General features: G+C 36.5%; 1 protein-coding gene across 1 annotated transcript in view; it reads left to right on the forward strand.

Moving 5' to 3' along the window:
* Positions 1 to 15668, forward strand: part of LOC150086637 (APOBEC1 complementation factor-like) — a 268827-nt gene that overhangs the window by 85898 nt on the left and 167261 nt on the right. The window contains exon 4 of the mRNA XM_090372213.1: positions 8135 to 8261. Coding sequence (XP_090228339.1) covers positions 8135 to 8261 — 127 coding nt within the window. The remainder of the gene's footprint in view (positions 1 to 8134; positions 8262 to 15668) is intronic.

A 15668-nucleotide genomic window follows, 5' to 3' on the forward strand; every position in this document is an offset into this window, starting at 1 on the left:
ATACAGCCACTCCCCGACTTACATAATACTTGACTTACGGAAATTCGACTTTATGCAAGTTTTTGCTGGCTGGTGCAAACTTTAAAAAAATCTTGGAAATGTATTTTGCATCCTGTAGGAATAAATAGGAGGTATCATGAAATTATCGTAATGTGAACCCAATAACACTTTTTTTTTTTTTTTTTTTTTTGATAATTCGTTCCAAGACCTCCTCGGAAGGTGAAATTTTCACTATATAACTAATCTATTTATCTCTCTCTAAAAGGTCATTTTTATAATGGAAATTGTGCTACACTTTCATCATTATCATATGTTCCTTTATAAGAATCAGTTTTGAACGCCTTTGTGGTATTTTTCTAAAACACATTTCTGGAGGTCATTACCATAATACAATAAAAACAATTTGCACTTTTCGGTTTATTGGGCTTTTCTCTTAGTGCATCTAATTATAAACTGGTAGTAAACTAGATCTTATTGCATTTGCAATAATCCTGATAACTGGAATTGTGTGGGTTATTATGGTGAAATGGTTCCCCCTTCACTGAAATCTTCAATCATATAAAAAAATAAATAAATTTTCAGACATAAATAAATTTTCTTCTCTTCATTCCTATTTACTTATTGCAGTGATGAAGGGAAAGTGACCAATGGAAAGTACAAGTGCTGGCAGTGCTAGGAAACGAAACACAATTGATTTAGAAATGAAGATGATTAATTAAGAAGTACGAAGCAGGACAAAGTTTGTCATCTATTGCATGTGGCATTAGGTCTCGCTGCTTCAACAGTGAATACCATTTTAAGGGACAGTGTGCGTATAAAAGAACATGTTAAAGGATCAACGTATTTCACACCGGGGCCAGTCCGCCCCACAGTGATCACAAAATAGCATTTAGGTGCTATATCGAAGATGGAAAAGCTATTAATAATATGGATGGAAAATCAGATTCAGAAGCAAGTGCCCCTGAATCTAATAGCTATTCAGGCAAGAAGTATTTATGAAGATAACAATAAGTGCAGCAAACCCCAAGCCAAGTTCGTGGCAAATAACGGGTGGTTTATTAGGTTAAAGTATCACGCTGGTTTCCAAAACATTAAAATATGCGGTGAAGCTGCCAGTGCCAATTCTGCAGCTGCACAAAAATTTTGTGATGTGTTGGAAAAAACCCCTTCTAAATCTGCACAGCCCTCAACTTCTGCAGTCAGTGCATAGCACATGCTTCTTGATTAGACCGGGGTTCAAGCCCGTCACCACCAAATACGGAGGATGCGGAAAGGTCAGGGAATGACCACCACATATATCCCCGGAGCAATATGGCCTTAGTTGATAATGCTCCCAAATAACAAAGAAACAAACAATCAACTTCTTCAGCGACATGCTTATCAGCTGGAGAGTTAATTCTGGCAACGATACCCAAAAGGTAAAACTTGCTGATGTTATGCATGTCTCTTCTCTCTTTTTGAATTTTATAATTTTGAAATGTTTGTAATTTTGTATACTTTTGTACTTTTTCCTGCGCATGAAATAAAACAAATTTAATAAATAATTCTATTTATGTTTTTTGAACATTTCTTTTTTGCTTCTATCAAATTCAGTGTGTATAGTTGCGAGTGCGGAATTTCCCTAAATGCTTATTTAGGGAAATTTACGTAGCGTTCTGCCGAATGCAACTCTTACATTAATCGGGGAGTGGCTGTACTTATATAGGATCATCCCATGTCAGTGCAACAGAGATTTGGTAGTCGTGCATTAGATTTTGTTTAAACTTGCAGTGTCGTTAGTTATATAACTATAAATAAGCCTGTGTTAAATGGTTTTGAGGAGAAAAAAAAAATTTTGATGTGATTCATGGATTTTTTTATTTTTAATTTTGCTAAAATTTATAATATCAAGTCAGTTTAGGTTTAACCTACTTGAGATGCTGTTAAATGCTTTGATAGTTTCAAAATAATGAATATGAAAAATAAAAGAGATGAATCTCTAACATATTTTGTTGGGGATTCATCATTAATACTTTAACATATCAGAGTATTAATTTCATATTTGCTGTTGAAAATATGGTTGTGTTAGTGGTAACATTTAAGTGCTCCTGTGGCCACACTTGGGAACCACTGCACTAGGTGTGTGAGGGGACAGCTAACATCCTTAATCCTTTTACACTAGTAATCCTTTTTTTGTAATTATTCTCAGCCTTGCATCATTCATCAATATAATAATGCTAAATATAACATCTATCTAGTTTTATTCCTTTTTTGACTCTTGGTTGGATGCATGTTTTATTCCTCTAGGAATAAAAATTTTTATTCTTCATTAATGTTTCAACTTTTGTTCTTTATCCTAACTTTGGTTATCCAGCACAGCCAATGCTCTTTACAATAAGGGTAAAGTATATCAGAATTAGCTTGATTTTAAATTCCCACTTCTCCCTGTATATTGAGTTTCATAATAGTTGCAAACATTTTATTAAAGAGGCAGGTTTCCAACTTTTGCAAGAACCTGAAATTTTTGGGCTTTGTTGATAGCCATGCTTTTGTATGGCTATCAACAAAGCCCAAACATTTCAGGTTCAGGTGTAGAGTTATAGTAATTCAAAAGTGGTCTGTAATTAATGGGTTTATGATGGCAGTAGTTCATATTAAGTTGGTTTTTTTTGAGAAATTGAATATGAATATTACTGTACCTACTAGCTAAAGGTTGCTTTGAATATTGGGTTGCATGATCAGTTTGCTTTGCTATTCACCAATCTGTGTAACATTCATGAAATGGCTTTGTTCTTGTTTTTCATTGGTCTCTAATAATTGTGATTGACAGGGGAGGATGAGGATGGCTTTTATTTCTGACTTCTGACTCTATTGTGAATGCAAAAACTCTTAGTTGGACACAGAGGTTTAGACAAATTGGCATCATGTGTATTTATTTTCTCTGAAAATACAAATCTTTGTTATTGAGGAAGGATATGATCCTTGGGCCATGTCATTTTCATTGTACTAGAAATGAAATTTAAAAAAAAAAAAAAATAATAATAAAAAAAAACACTGAACAATCATGGCGAACTTTTCACAGGTGTTTAAACAACATATTTGTTACTTTTGCCTTTTTAAATTATGTGCTGTATGGTTGTTTTGTTTAACTCTTTTCAATTCACCATTATCACTGTTGTCTCTGCCATGTAATCTAGCTCAAACAATAACAAAAAAAAAAAAGAAGAAAAAAAAAGTAAATTAAATAAATAATAATAACAATGACTAGTTCAAATGTGATGTTCAAAAATTATTTATTTTTCAACATCACATTTGAACTTTTTATACACAAATGCTATCGCAGTTTTCAATGTCTCATCACATTTCTACATGAGTTTACATGAGCATTAGCAGAGGCATATGATGCAAGAAAGCAAGCTTATACAGCATTAGCCAAAAAAAAAAAAAAAAAAAAGTCTTCCCATTTCACCTATCTATTCGCTCCGAACATTTGTCCACTTCTTCCTTGAATTTATTTAAGCTATCAACTTCCACAATAAGAGATCGAAGTTTGTTCCAGCAATTAACTACCTGCTGGCTAAAGGCAAATTTTTGCACATCTATTCAATAACTGTCTTTCCTCGATTTGAGTTTGTGCCCCCTCCAGTGCAGAATCTGAACAAATTGAAGAGTCCCATCAAAATTCAGCATGCTCAAACCATTCAAGGACACATACACCTCAATCAGATTACCTCACAGGTGCCTAGTCTCCAGATGCTGCAATTTGCAGAACTTAAGCCTTTCTTTGTAAGAGCACCCCTTTGTTCGCCACACCAGTTTTGTTGCCCTTCTCTATACTCGTCTATCAACTCTACATCCTTTCTAAAATGAGGCCTCTGTATCTGTGTACAGTACCCAAGGTGTGGCCTGACCATTGCCTTATATGGAGGTAATTATTCCCTATAAGGGAATAATCACCTCCATAAAAGGCACCAGGGATAATGATGTGATTAATCACCTCCTTATCCCTGCTAGCAAACTTCCTGTATATCGTCGACAAGACCTTGAACTGCTCTGGCAGGCTGTGTTCAGAAAACTTCATATCTGACTGCACAATTACCCTAGGTCTTTTTCATTCTACACCCCTGAATGTAATACTGCATAGTTGGCACATTTCTCTGGGGTTACTGCTATCTGTATGCAGCACTTTGCACTTGTCAATGGTAAACTTCAGTTGCCACTTCTCAGCCCATCTGCTCAACTTTCTAGATCCTGTTGCAATAGCATACTGTCATTAACAACCCTGCCAACCTTTGTATCATCTGAAAACTTTGACATTAAACCTAATATACCTTCATCAATATCATTGATAAATGTACAAAACAACAATGGGCCCAACACCGAACCCTGGGAACTCTATTAATAACATTGGTCCATGAAGAATAGTGTCCATTGATTACCACTCTCTGTCTTCTCCAACTCAACCATCCTTTTATTCATTGTAGCAACTTGCCCTTAATGCTACACTGCTCCAATTTGTACAGTAGCCTTCCTGTGCAACCATATAAAAAGCTTTCCTGAAATCCAAGTATATGATATCAAAATAATATTTTACATCCAGTTCCTTTGTGACCACATCATAGTATCCAATCAAGTTATTATCTTATCCTGCAATGCTTTTTTAACCAGTGACTCCATTATTTTCCCCCCGGAACAGAAGTTAAACTAACTGGTCTGTAATTACCCGTGTCACCCTTTGATCCTTCTTTATGAATAGGAGATACATTTGCACATCTCCAGTTCTTGGGGACATTCCCTGAGTCCAAGGATGCTCTCATAATTATGGCTAAGGGTTTGCTTAGTTACTTCCTTTGGAACCTCATTTAATATAACTGGATAGATCCCATTCACTCCAGGTGCCTTTCTTATATTTAACTTCACAACAATTTCTCTTCCACTTTGCTCTCAGTTATTACAAAATCATTTATCTCCCTGCAGAGTTTGATAAGTTTCTGGCCTCCACTCACCCTACTGACATTCTTCATGTGTGAATGTAGATGCAAAATGCTAATTCAGTCTGTCAGCTACCTAAGCAGGATCATCAACAGTCGAACCATCGATATCAAGTGGGTCAAACTGATTATTCCCCTTCTTTCTAGAGTTTATATAAGTAAAGAAGTGTTTGCTGTTTTTCTTTGCAACCTTTGCCAAAGATTTCTCGTAATCTGCCTTCGCTTAACTAACCTCCTTTCTGACTTGATTACAGACTAGCTTATATATATACCATAGGCTTCTGTGTTGCCTAATGATTTATATGTATCTCGTGCATTTTTGTTCTCTGTGACGAGTGCCATTAGTTCCTATGACATCATTTGAACCTAAACCTTGAATAGTATTTCTTAGTTGGTGTGAAAAGCCTAGTAGCTTTCAAGATTAATTCCTCGAATACTTCCCATTTAGAATTTGCTGTTGGTAACATCATCAGTTGGTCCCACTGTGTAGAATTTAAAAAATCTCTGAGGCTACTGTAGTCACCTTTACGAAAGCAAAACCCTTTCCTTTACTCCTGATGGTAGTTAAATCTTTATGCAAATCCCATATCAGTACTCTGTGATCACAGTGTACTGATATGGGATTTGCATAAGCCACCTGTTAAATGAGGCCTTTATCCTTTATCTGTAAATTCTTAATGTATGAATAATCACTGCTGATAATCAGATCAAGAGTATTACTCTCTCTGGTTGCCTCTCGAACATGCTGCTGTTGGAAAGAATCATTCAGTAAATCCACAAAAGCCTTGCTAGTGTGCGTGTGACTAACCCACAAGTTCCAGTCAATATTTGCTAAGTTAAACTCCCCCATTATAAGACATTCTGATTTACTGGTGCCCACTATTTTTGTGTATAGTTGTTAATTGTAATCATCAGAGTCAGTTGTCGTATAACACACCCCTACCCTCCTTTTTGCTTTTCCAGTGCTTATTTCACACCAAACTGACTGAACATTGCACTGTCCACCAAAGTCAACTGGATGCACTGCCTTAGATTTTAATTTGTTTATTAACTAACAGCATAACCATTCCTCCCTTCCCCTCCTGTTTATTCTCTGTGTACACATTGTATTCCCCAAATTCCAATTTTGCATTCCTCATGCTAGAACAAAATATTCATGAAAATTCATGGTGAAATAATTGAGTGTTTTTTAGAGTTCCTACTTTGAATTCCTTTTGTTTGTGCTTTTGTTGTTGAGAAATGCAAGATCCTGCAAACAACTGCAGAAATCTCTTTCTGCTAAATCATTCATGAAATATGGAATTCTGTTATCCATTCATCAGCCCAGTATTCCTTTATATCAGTTTTTCATTAATCCCGTGTTGATATAATACTAAAAACTACCTTTAGTTTGTTTAGTGAAACTGAAACCCAGTCGCACCATATGAAACAGTCAGAAACTACTTATTTGAAAGAGTTTTCTTTTGTTTTTCTCAGTTTCTTCATCAGAAAGGTCTAACAGTTTTTCAATTTTGTTATCAGAAAGGCCTTTACGAGATCTTAATGGTGTTTCAAAATATTTCTCTCTAACAGAGAGTATGAGATTGATTAAATTAGATGTGCGGAAATTTGCCTTTAGCCAGCGGGTAGTTGGTTGGTGGAACAGACTTCCATCCTTTGTTGTGGAAGTTGATAGTCTAATTAAATTTAAGGCTCAGCTGGACAGGTATTTTGAATGAATGGAGGGGTGAAATGGGAGTGGTTTTTTTTTTTGGCTGATGCTGCATAAGCTTGCTTTCTTGCATCATATGCCTCTACTAATGCTAAATTGAAATTTTTCCACAGTACAGTTGTTATCTTTCTCATAGTGACTAAATTAATGCATTAATTGATTGTGTTAATTTAGATTCACAAATGTTTGCCACAGTGAAACTAAAAGATTCTTGACATTTTAAAGAAAGAATTGCAAAAGTTTGTTTTCAGTTGATTATTACTGGCATGTACCAATCTTGTTCAAATACTTCAAACCCATTTGAATTTACATGAACATATTTTGATCCCTTTAACTTTGAATTTATGAGGATACACTGTACGAGGCAAAACCATGTACAGTATATTCCTGTGAGCTAGTACAGGGTTTTCAAACTATTCTGGCTGGAGAACTTTTGTAGGTTTAGGTGTTCTGCTGAATCTTTTTGCAAATCAAAATCTGCAGAATCCTAATATTTTTCAAAACAGTAATACATGCTTACAAATTAAATAAAAAATCATTGATAAAAAATTAACAGAATATTTGCAGAATCCCAGTGCTTCACGAAACACTTCTAAAATGATGTGAAAACAGCACTGTGGTCAAAAAGTCATTGTCTAGCTTTAGGCTTAGTGATTTAAAATTTTTATATATGACTTTTCTTTTAGCATTTCACATTATATCTGTTGTACATTTCAAATTTCTAAAATTTGTGGCATTTGGATTCCTGTTCATTAGTTAAGTAGAGGACATGTAATGTAGTTCATTTATTTGAGCACTAAAACATCTGGTATTTTGGGGGGGGGGGGTTGGAGATAAGTTCATTCTAATAATATGGGAAATTATAGCATTCTTAAAATACCATGATTGTTATACTAAATTCCAAATAGCAAATGCTTAATGTACAGTACTCACCTTATACAATCTGCCATTTAGCCATTATTTCACCCTAAACTGGGCGCCTCCGTAGCCAGGTGGGAAGGAGCAGCAGCAGTGCGTAGTACACGCTTCTTGATTAGATCGGGGTTCAAGATCGTCACCACCAAATATGGAGGATGCGGAAAGGTCAGGGAATGACCACCGCATATTTGCGGAGCAATATGGCCTTAGTTGCTAATGCTCCTAAAAAACCAAATAACAAACAAACAACCCTAAACCATTGCAGATTGTATAAGGTGAGTACCGTACATTAAGCATTTGCTATTTGGAATTTACTTCATTCTAATATTAATGAAACTAAGTTAAGGTATATTGAACTTCACAGTTCTTTTATTAAATAATAGTAAATTCAATAAAGTGATATGTATGGAAATGAATGACAAATGTTAAATTGACGAGCACTGACAATGTGTGACATATATATCTGTTTAGACAGATATGTCATAATGTTGATTGCTGATATGTGGGCATCATATTACATGTTTTTTACCACCAGGCGAGGGGCTTTGGTTTCTCGTATTCTCATCCGAGGTCGCGGAAGAGGAGCAGCAGGATTACGAGGTGCCCGTGGCTATTTAGCTGGCCATACAAGGAGTTGTTCTGGATATTCCAAACCATATGAGGTAAAGCTTTTCATCATTCTTTGAATTTAATAATGGAATTAAGGCACAGTAGCTTTGAAATTTTGAAGTTAAAAATTTAAAAAGTGTTATCATATATTTGTTAAAAAATGAAACATTAGTTTCATTTTTTAAATACATAATTATATAGTATATTAATAAATTTGGAAAAAATATATTTGCAATATTTTGTCATTTTAGTTTTTTTTATTTATGATATTCTAAGGCAACCAATTGATAATAAAATTACTTGAAACAAATTACTGAACTTTATTAAAATAAATATACAAAAATAATTAAAAATAGGGGAAGAATGACAAACAGTGATCTAAAAGCAGTAAAAATATAAAGATAAAAATACACAGAGTAAAGGAAGTTAAAATCAGAGAACATAAGCGAGGATAAAATAAGCTAAAATTACAGAACATAAGTGAGAAGCTACCAAGGCTATTTGCCTGTTTACAAACTAACTAGTGGATGGCACAATACAACATAAATTGAAAGTTGAATCTGATAGATGCTAAACCAGGGCACATTTTTTTTTTTTTTTTAGTATATTGTGAGTTATTTTTAATTTATATTTGTATATTTATTTTAATAAAGTACAGTCAGTTGTTTCAATTAATTTTATCATTAATATGATCATGATGCTCAAAGCTTTTTTTTCTAATGTAAGACAACCATGTGACAATGACAATGATGTCCCATACAGCATTTCACTTTACCTTTCAGAACAGTAATAATTAATACATAACTAATATGTGTTGGGCAAAAGTCATTATGTATTTATCGTATATATTGCATATGTGAGGCACCTCTGTAGCCAGGTGGCAGGAGCAGCAGTGTGTAGCACACGCTTCTTGATTAGACTGGGGTTCGAGCCCATGACCACCAAATACGGAGGATGCGGAAAGGTTAGAGAATGACCACTGCATATCCCCGGAGCAATATGGCCTTAGTTGCTAATGCTCCTAAAAACCAAATTAACAACAACACCAACATTGCATATGTGCTTTATATATACACACATTGTAAGTGGCTTATATACTTACTTGTATATACTGTAAATATTTTCTCATAGATGTTATAATTGTCCTGCTTAAATCATTCCTTTCAACTACAATTTTCAATATTTTTTATTGTTGCATTACTATTTAACTGAATGTTTATTTTCTTCATTATATACAGGAAATGAATTTCCTGCTGTGTATACTTTTTTGAAATGAAATAAAATAAAAATAAAATAAAATTTTATTGAATAAAAATGGAGTGGGGAACACAGTTTTCATTTGAAAAAAAATGTTTAGTTTATGTTTATAAATTTGTCAAGCATTGCATTACGGTACATCCAGTGTGATATAGCTTGCTAAAGTAATTGTTTTGGGCAGTGTTTCTGTATCAGCTGCATCTTATCATCAGGCAGAAATAGGGTTTCATTCAGTTACAATTCATGCACCAGTACAATCATCACCATCAAGACAGAAACAGGTGCATGCTTGACGACTGTCCAAAAATTAACTAAAATTTTTTCATATGAAAATAGTGTTCACCCCACAACCTTTTATATTTAAGCATTTCATTGTTTTTATGTAATATTACAGTTTATACAATCTTACATTTTCAAGTCAGCTTGCCCTGCAAATTACATCTGAGATTTGTTGAGTCTATCTTGAAAAGACTTCATAAAAAAAAAATAATTCGTCCTGTCAGTAGCAAAATTCAAACTTGATCTTTTCCCAAATGGGTAGCAAGTTAATAACTGGTATCCTGGAGGCATCTCCTTAGCAATCTTTAGCATTTCAAACAAAAAGACAGTTTAACACTGTTATTTGGGCATAATATATAATTGCATATACAAAAATTTTTATAATTAAGTCTTGAATGCCTGTGGATGGCATGCTATAAATTACTCAGAGGCACATTCTGGAAAAGACAGTTCTAGACCTGAAGATATGAAAGCCTCCCCCTAAAGTTCCAAAAAAAGTGATTTACTTTGCATATGATGCAATCAGCATGCAAAGTAAATCGCATGATATGATTAGGGAACCACACTTCTTGGCTGTGATAAAAGCAGATATGACCACAGTAGCAAGCAGAGGTCAACATGGTTGATTATGCTCTATTACCAAAACAGGACTTGTACTGTGGCTGTGTTTTGGGAGAACTGGCACTTAAAAAACTTCAGAGGGCCAATTTTCCTTATGCACAAAATTAAAAGAAATTTGAAGAAAGGTTCTTTGGTTGTAACTCCTAGAAGAGGATGCCACCCAACTGCAACAGCCATTGCTGATAAAATTACTTTTGCTTCGGTTACTGCTACCAAACATGAAATGCATATTCATCCACTACTGCTAGAGTAGTGTTGTGACAACTAGGCATTCCATGGTAGGAGACCGGTGGAATTACTTAACAAGTACAGGTCACTGTTGAAAAAAAGCCGTGAATTAGGGTTGAATTTGAAAGTGTCTGCAGTTCTGCCCAGACACGATAGGAGGGAGTATGTGATGAGAGCCTTCTCAATCAATTCAGCACTGGAGAGATTGTGCAAGGCTCATGGGATAGAATTTTTCTCAGCCTGGTCTGTGCTTGTTAACAGGAGAGACTGCTTCTACAGGGATGGGATACACTTAAATAGAAAGGGTGCAAGAATATTTGCTGATGCTATCGAGGCAGTATTAGATGGGTCAGAAACCTGCTAGCTTGGGGGGGGGGATACAAGGACTAATAGATTAACAGTAGCCATTGGCAGAGGTGAAAGTGATTCTTGCACTGCTTCTATTGGAATGAGCAGGAGCCAGGAAAACAAGATGCAGAGTATTTCAGGGACTGCTGGGAGTCATTGTGGTACAAGTAAACACATGGGTTGTGTTAGGGTAGCTAAGAATAGGAACAGGTGTATGTATACTTGCGTGTACACCAATGCTAGGAGTTTGGTAAATAAATTTGATGAATTTGAGGTATTGCTCAAAACATCAAAGGCAGATATTGTTGGGATATCAGAGATGTGGTGCCACACGGATATAAGCAGTGCAGAATTGGAATTTGGGGAGTATAATGTGCACAGAAAGGATAGACATGATAGGAAGGGAGGAGGGGTTATGCTGTTAGTTAAGAAACACAAAATCTAAGGAAGTGCATCCAATTGACATGGCTGAACAGTGCAGTGTTGAGTCAGTTTGGTGTGACATAAGCATTGGGAGATCAAAATTGAGAGTAGGAGTGTGCTATAGGCCTAATGACTCTGATGAGTATAATAAGAAACTGTACAGGGAAATAGAGTGGGCCAGTAAATCAGAGAGTCTTATAATGTTGGATTTTAATTTCCCAGATATTGACTGGAATTTGTGGGTTGGTCACTCACACATTGGCAAGGCTTTTGTGGATTTATTCGATGATTGTTTTCTACATCAGCATGTTCGGGAGGCAACTAGAGGGAATAATACTCTTGATCTGATTATCAGTAGTGATTCTTCATGCATTAAGAATCTGCAGATAAATGAACCACTAGGTGGCAGTGATCACAGTGTGCTGAAGTGGGATTTACTTAAAGAGGTAACTACCATCAGGGGTAAAGGGAAGGGTTTTTTCTTTCGTAAAGGCAACTTTTTCCTTAAAATATGAAATTCTCTTTTAAAACACTTTTTAATTTATTTTTTATTTTATATTAGCATTAGTTGATGCATATGATGCAAGAAAGCAAGCTTATGCAGCATCAGCTAAAAAAACACCTTCCCATTTCACCCATCCTGGTTACTCCAAATGTTTGGCTAGTTCAGTCTTAAATTTATTTAAGCTATCAACTTCCACAACAACAAATGGAAGTCTGTTCCAGCAATCAACTAAAGGCAAACTTCCGCACTTCTATTCTACAACTGTCTCTCCTCAATTTGAATCTATGCCCAATCAGGTTCTTAGTCTGAGCACACGGAAGTATCCCATCAGCATCGAGCCTGCTCAAACCATTCAAGGCCTTATACACCTCAATCAGATCACCTCGCAGGTGCCTAGTCTCCAGATGCTGCAAATTGCAGAACTTAAGCCTTTCTTCATAAGTGCACCCCTTTGTTCCTCTCACCAATCTTGTTGCCCTTCTCTACTCGTTCTAGCAACTGTACATCCTCCCAAAATTAGGCATCCAGATCTGTATACAGTACTCAAGGTGTGCCCTGACCATTTGCCTTATACAAAGGGATAATCACTTCCTTGTCTCTGCTAGCAAAATTCCTATTTATTATTGACAAAACTCCATGATCTGCTCTGGCTGCCTGTCTGCACTGCTCAGAGAACTTCATATCTGACTGCACAATTTCCCCCAGGTCTTTTTCATTCTCCACCTCCCTGAGCGTAGTACCACAGAGTTGGTATGTTTCTCTTGGGTTACTGCTACCCTTATGCAGTACTTTGCATTTGTCAATGTTAAACTTCAGTGGCCACTTCTCAGCCCATCTGCCTAACTTTTCTAGTTCCTGTTGCAGTAGCATACTGTCTTTAGTGTCGTTAACAATCCTGCCAACCTTTGTATCATCTGCAAACTTGGACATTAAACCTGATATACCTTCATCATATCATTGATAAATACATAAAACAACAATGGGCCCAGCACCGAGATGTCGAGATATATCTAGGAATGGTTGAAATTTCTAACTGAATTTTCCCTTCATCTTCAGTTGCACTGGTCAAAGCAAGTCTCCCATGTTTCAAGTTCATTTATAGAATTAGCTAACCAAAGAAAATAAATTTCGATGAACAACAGATGTTTCTAACCAGAGAATTCTAAAACATTCACAATTTTTTTTTTTTTTTAGATTGAAAATTTTTAGCATAAAACAATGTTGCACATAATCACCTCACCCTGTCAGAATAATCTGTTGTTGTTATTTGTTTTTTAGGAGCATTAGCAACTAAGGCCATATTGCTCCGGGGATATGTGGTGGTCATTCCCTGACCTTTCCACTTCCTCCTTATTTGGTGGTCACAGGCTCGAACCCCGATCTAATCAAGAAGCGTGTGCTACGCACTGCTGCTCCTGCCCACCTGGCTATGGAGGCACCAGAATAGGCTGTGGTGGAAGGGAGGCCACATTGCACATCTTTACAAATAACTATGCATGTAGGAGCTTTTACAAAGATCTTTTTTTTACATAAGAAATAACTTTATTAACTTTGGCAAAAATGTCCCAAATTATTTCTGCAAGCTTATATAAACCATGTCTTAAGGAAGTAATGTGGATTAGGTTTTGATATAACATCTGGAATGCATAAGTTGCTTTTATCATATATGGACTAGCATCGCTAACAAAAATGCAGCCTTTTTTTCCCCCATGGGTTGATTCACACTCTGGCCATAAAAACTGAAAAGAATCGTTCACAAATTTTGCAATTGTGGAATGACTCATACAATTTCAGGAGAACTTTGCAAACAATCATTTGCAGAAGAGAAGATTCTCTGTCTAATTTTCTACAAACCAACTGTGCAATATAATGGTTACAAGCATGTGTTGTTTCATTGGTGGACATCCAGATGCACTTTTCTCTAATATCTTGACAAGTTGAACCACTAGGTGACAGTGATCACAGTGTACTGATGTGGGATTTACTTAAACATGTAACTACTATCAAGGGTAAAGGGAAGGATTTTTATTTTCTTAAAGGTGACTACAGTGGTCTCAGACAGTTTTTAAATTCTATACAGTGGGATCAACTGATGATGTTTATGGGAAGCTCCAAATTCTAAATGGGAAGCCTTCAAGGAATTAATCGTGGAAGTTACTATGCTTTTCATACCAACTAAGAAATACTGTTCAAGACCTAAATGGATGTCAGATGAACTAATAAGGCTCGTGGCAGAGAAGAAAAATGTGTGGAATACATATAAATTATCAGGTGACACAGAAGCCTATGGCAGATATAAGCTAGTCTGTAATCAAGTCACAAAGGAGATTAGGCAAGCGAAGGCTGATTATGAGAAATCCTTGGCAAGGGATGCAAAGAAAAACAATAAAGACTTCTTTACTTATGTAAACTCTATAAGGAAGGGGATGAATCAGATTGATCCCCTTGATGTTGGTGGTTTGACTGTTGATGATCCTGCTCAGATAGCTGACAAACTGAGTATTTTGCATCTACATTCACACAAGGAATTCTGTAAGGGAGAGGAGGACTGAAGTTTACTAAACTCTAGCAGGGAGCTAAATGATTTTGTAATAACGGAGAGCAAAGTGGAGGAGAAATTGTTGAAGTTAAACATAAAAAAGGCACTTGAGGTGGATGGAATTTATCCAGTTATATTGAAGGAAGCAGTGAGGGAAGTTAGCAAACCCTTAGCCATAATTATGAGAGCATCCTTAGATTCAGGGGAGGTCCCCATGGACTGGAGATGTGCAAATATATCTCCAATTCACAAAGAGGTTCAAAGGGTGACACAAATAATTATAGACCTGTTAGTTTAACTTACATCAAGCATCTTGTTCTGCCACCTTACATTTTTTGCCATGGTTTGGTTATTGACAAATGTTTTCTGGGTTTATTTATTCATGATTGATGCCCTCAAAGGAATTAAAATGGGGGACCCATTTTAAGACTGCTTAAAGTCAGCGGCAGAGAGATTGGCCCCCGAATGTCAAGCGATCTTTCTAGGTGATTATCTATCATTTTTCCTAGGGCAAGTACTAGTGCTTTCTTAAACCCTCCACTGCTCACAGTGTTACTGCTCATATCGTTACTGCTTCCCTCACCCGCCTCCTTAGCCAGGTGGGAAGGAGCAGTAGTGCGTAGCACACGCTTCTTGATTAGACCGGGGTTCGAGCCCGTCACCACCAAATACGGAGGGTGCGGAAAGGTCAGGGAATGACCACCGCATATTCCAGAGCAATATGGCCTTAGTTGCTAATGCTCCTAAAAGCCAATTAACAACAACTGCTTCCCTCACCGAGAAATGTCACTGCGTCACCACTTTCATCATTACCGCTATTGCTAGCATCGTACTGCTCTCCTATTCTGATCACTTGGTCACTGGTTGGCACTGCTCCTGTCTCCATGTTGCAGGGGTCAGCAATCTGGGAGAAGAATCACCCTCTCCCTGGGCTAAAAGGGGCAAGCATGGATTTGAATAATTTTCCGCCATTAGAGCCTTCAAGCTCAAGATCAGAAATGTCTGATGTCAATGACATTAATCAACCGAAAAGAATTTGAAGAGAAGCGCAGTGCAACGAGATACCAAACTTTCTGGTGATACACTCTCTGTCCAACCAGCCTGTAGGCAAGTTATCACCATTTGTTATCCAGAGGTATTTGGACTCCATTGCTGGAACACCAAAAATGGTTAAACGTCTACAATCTGGAGACCTCCTGATAGAAACAGCATCCTCCAAACATTCTGAGTGGCTGCTCGAAAGAAAAACTTTTGATGGGC

The sequence above is a fragment of the Mastigoproctus giganteus genome, chromosome 4 (assembly GCF_048544385.1).
Source record: "Mastigoproctus giganteus isolate SK-2022 chromosome 4, ASM4854438v1, whole genome shotgun sequence".
In the NCBI taxonomy this organism is placed as follows: domain Eukaryota; kingdom Metazoa; phylum Arthropoda; class Arachnida; order Uropygi; family Thelyphonidae; genus Mastigoproctus; species Mastigoproctus giganteus.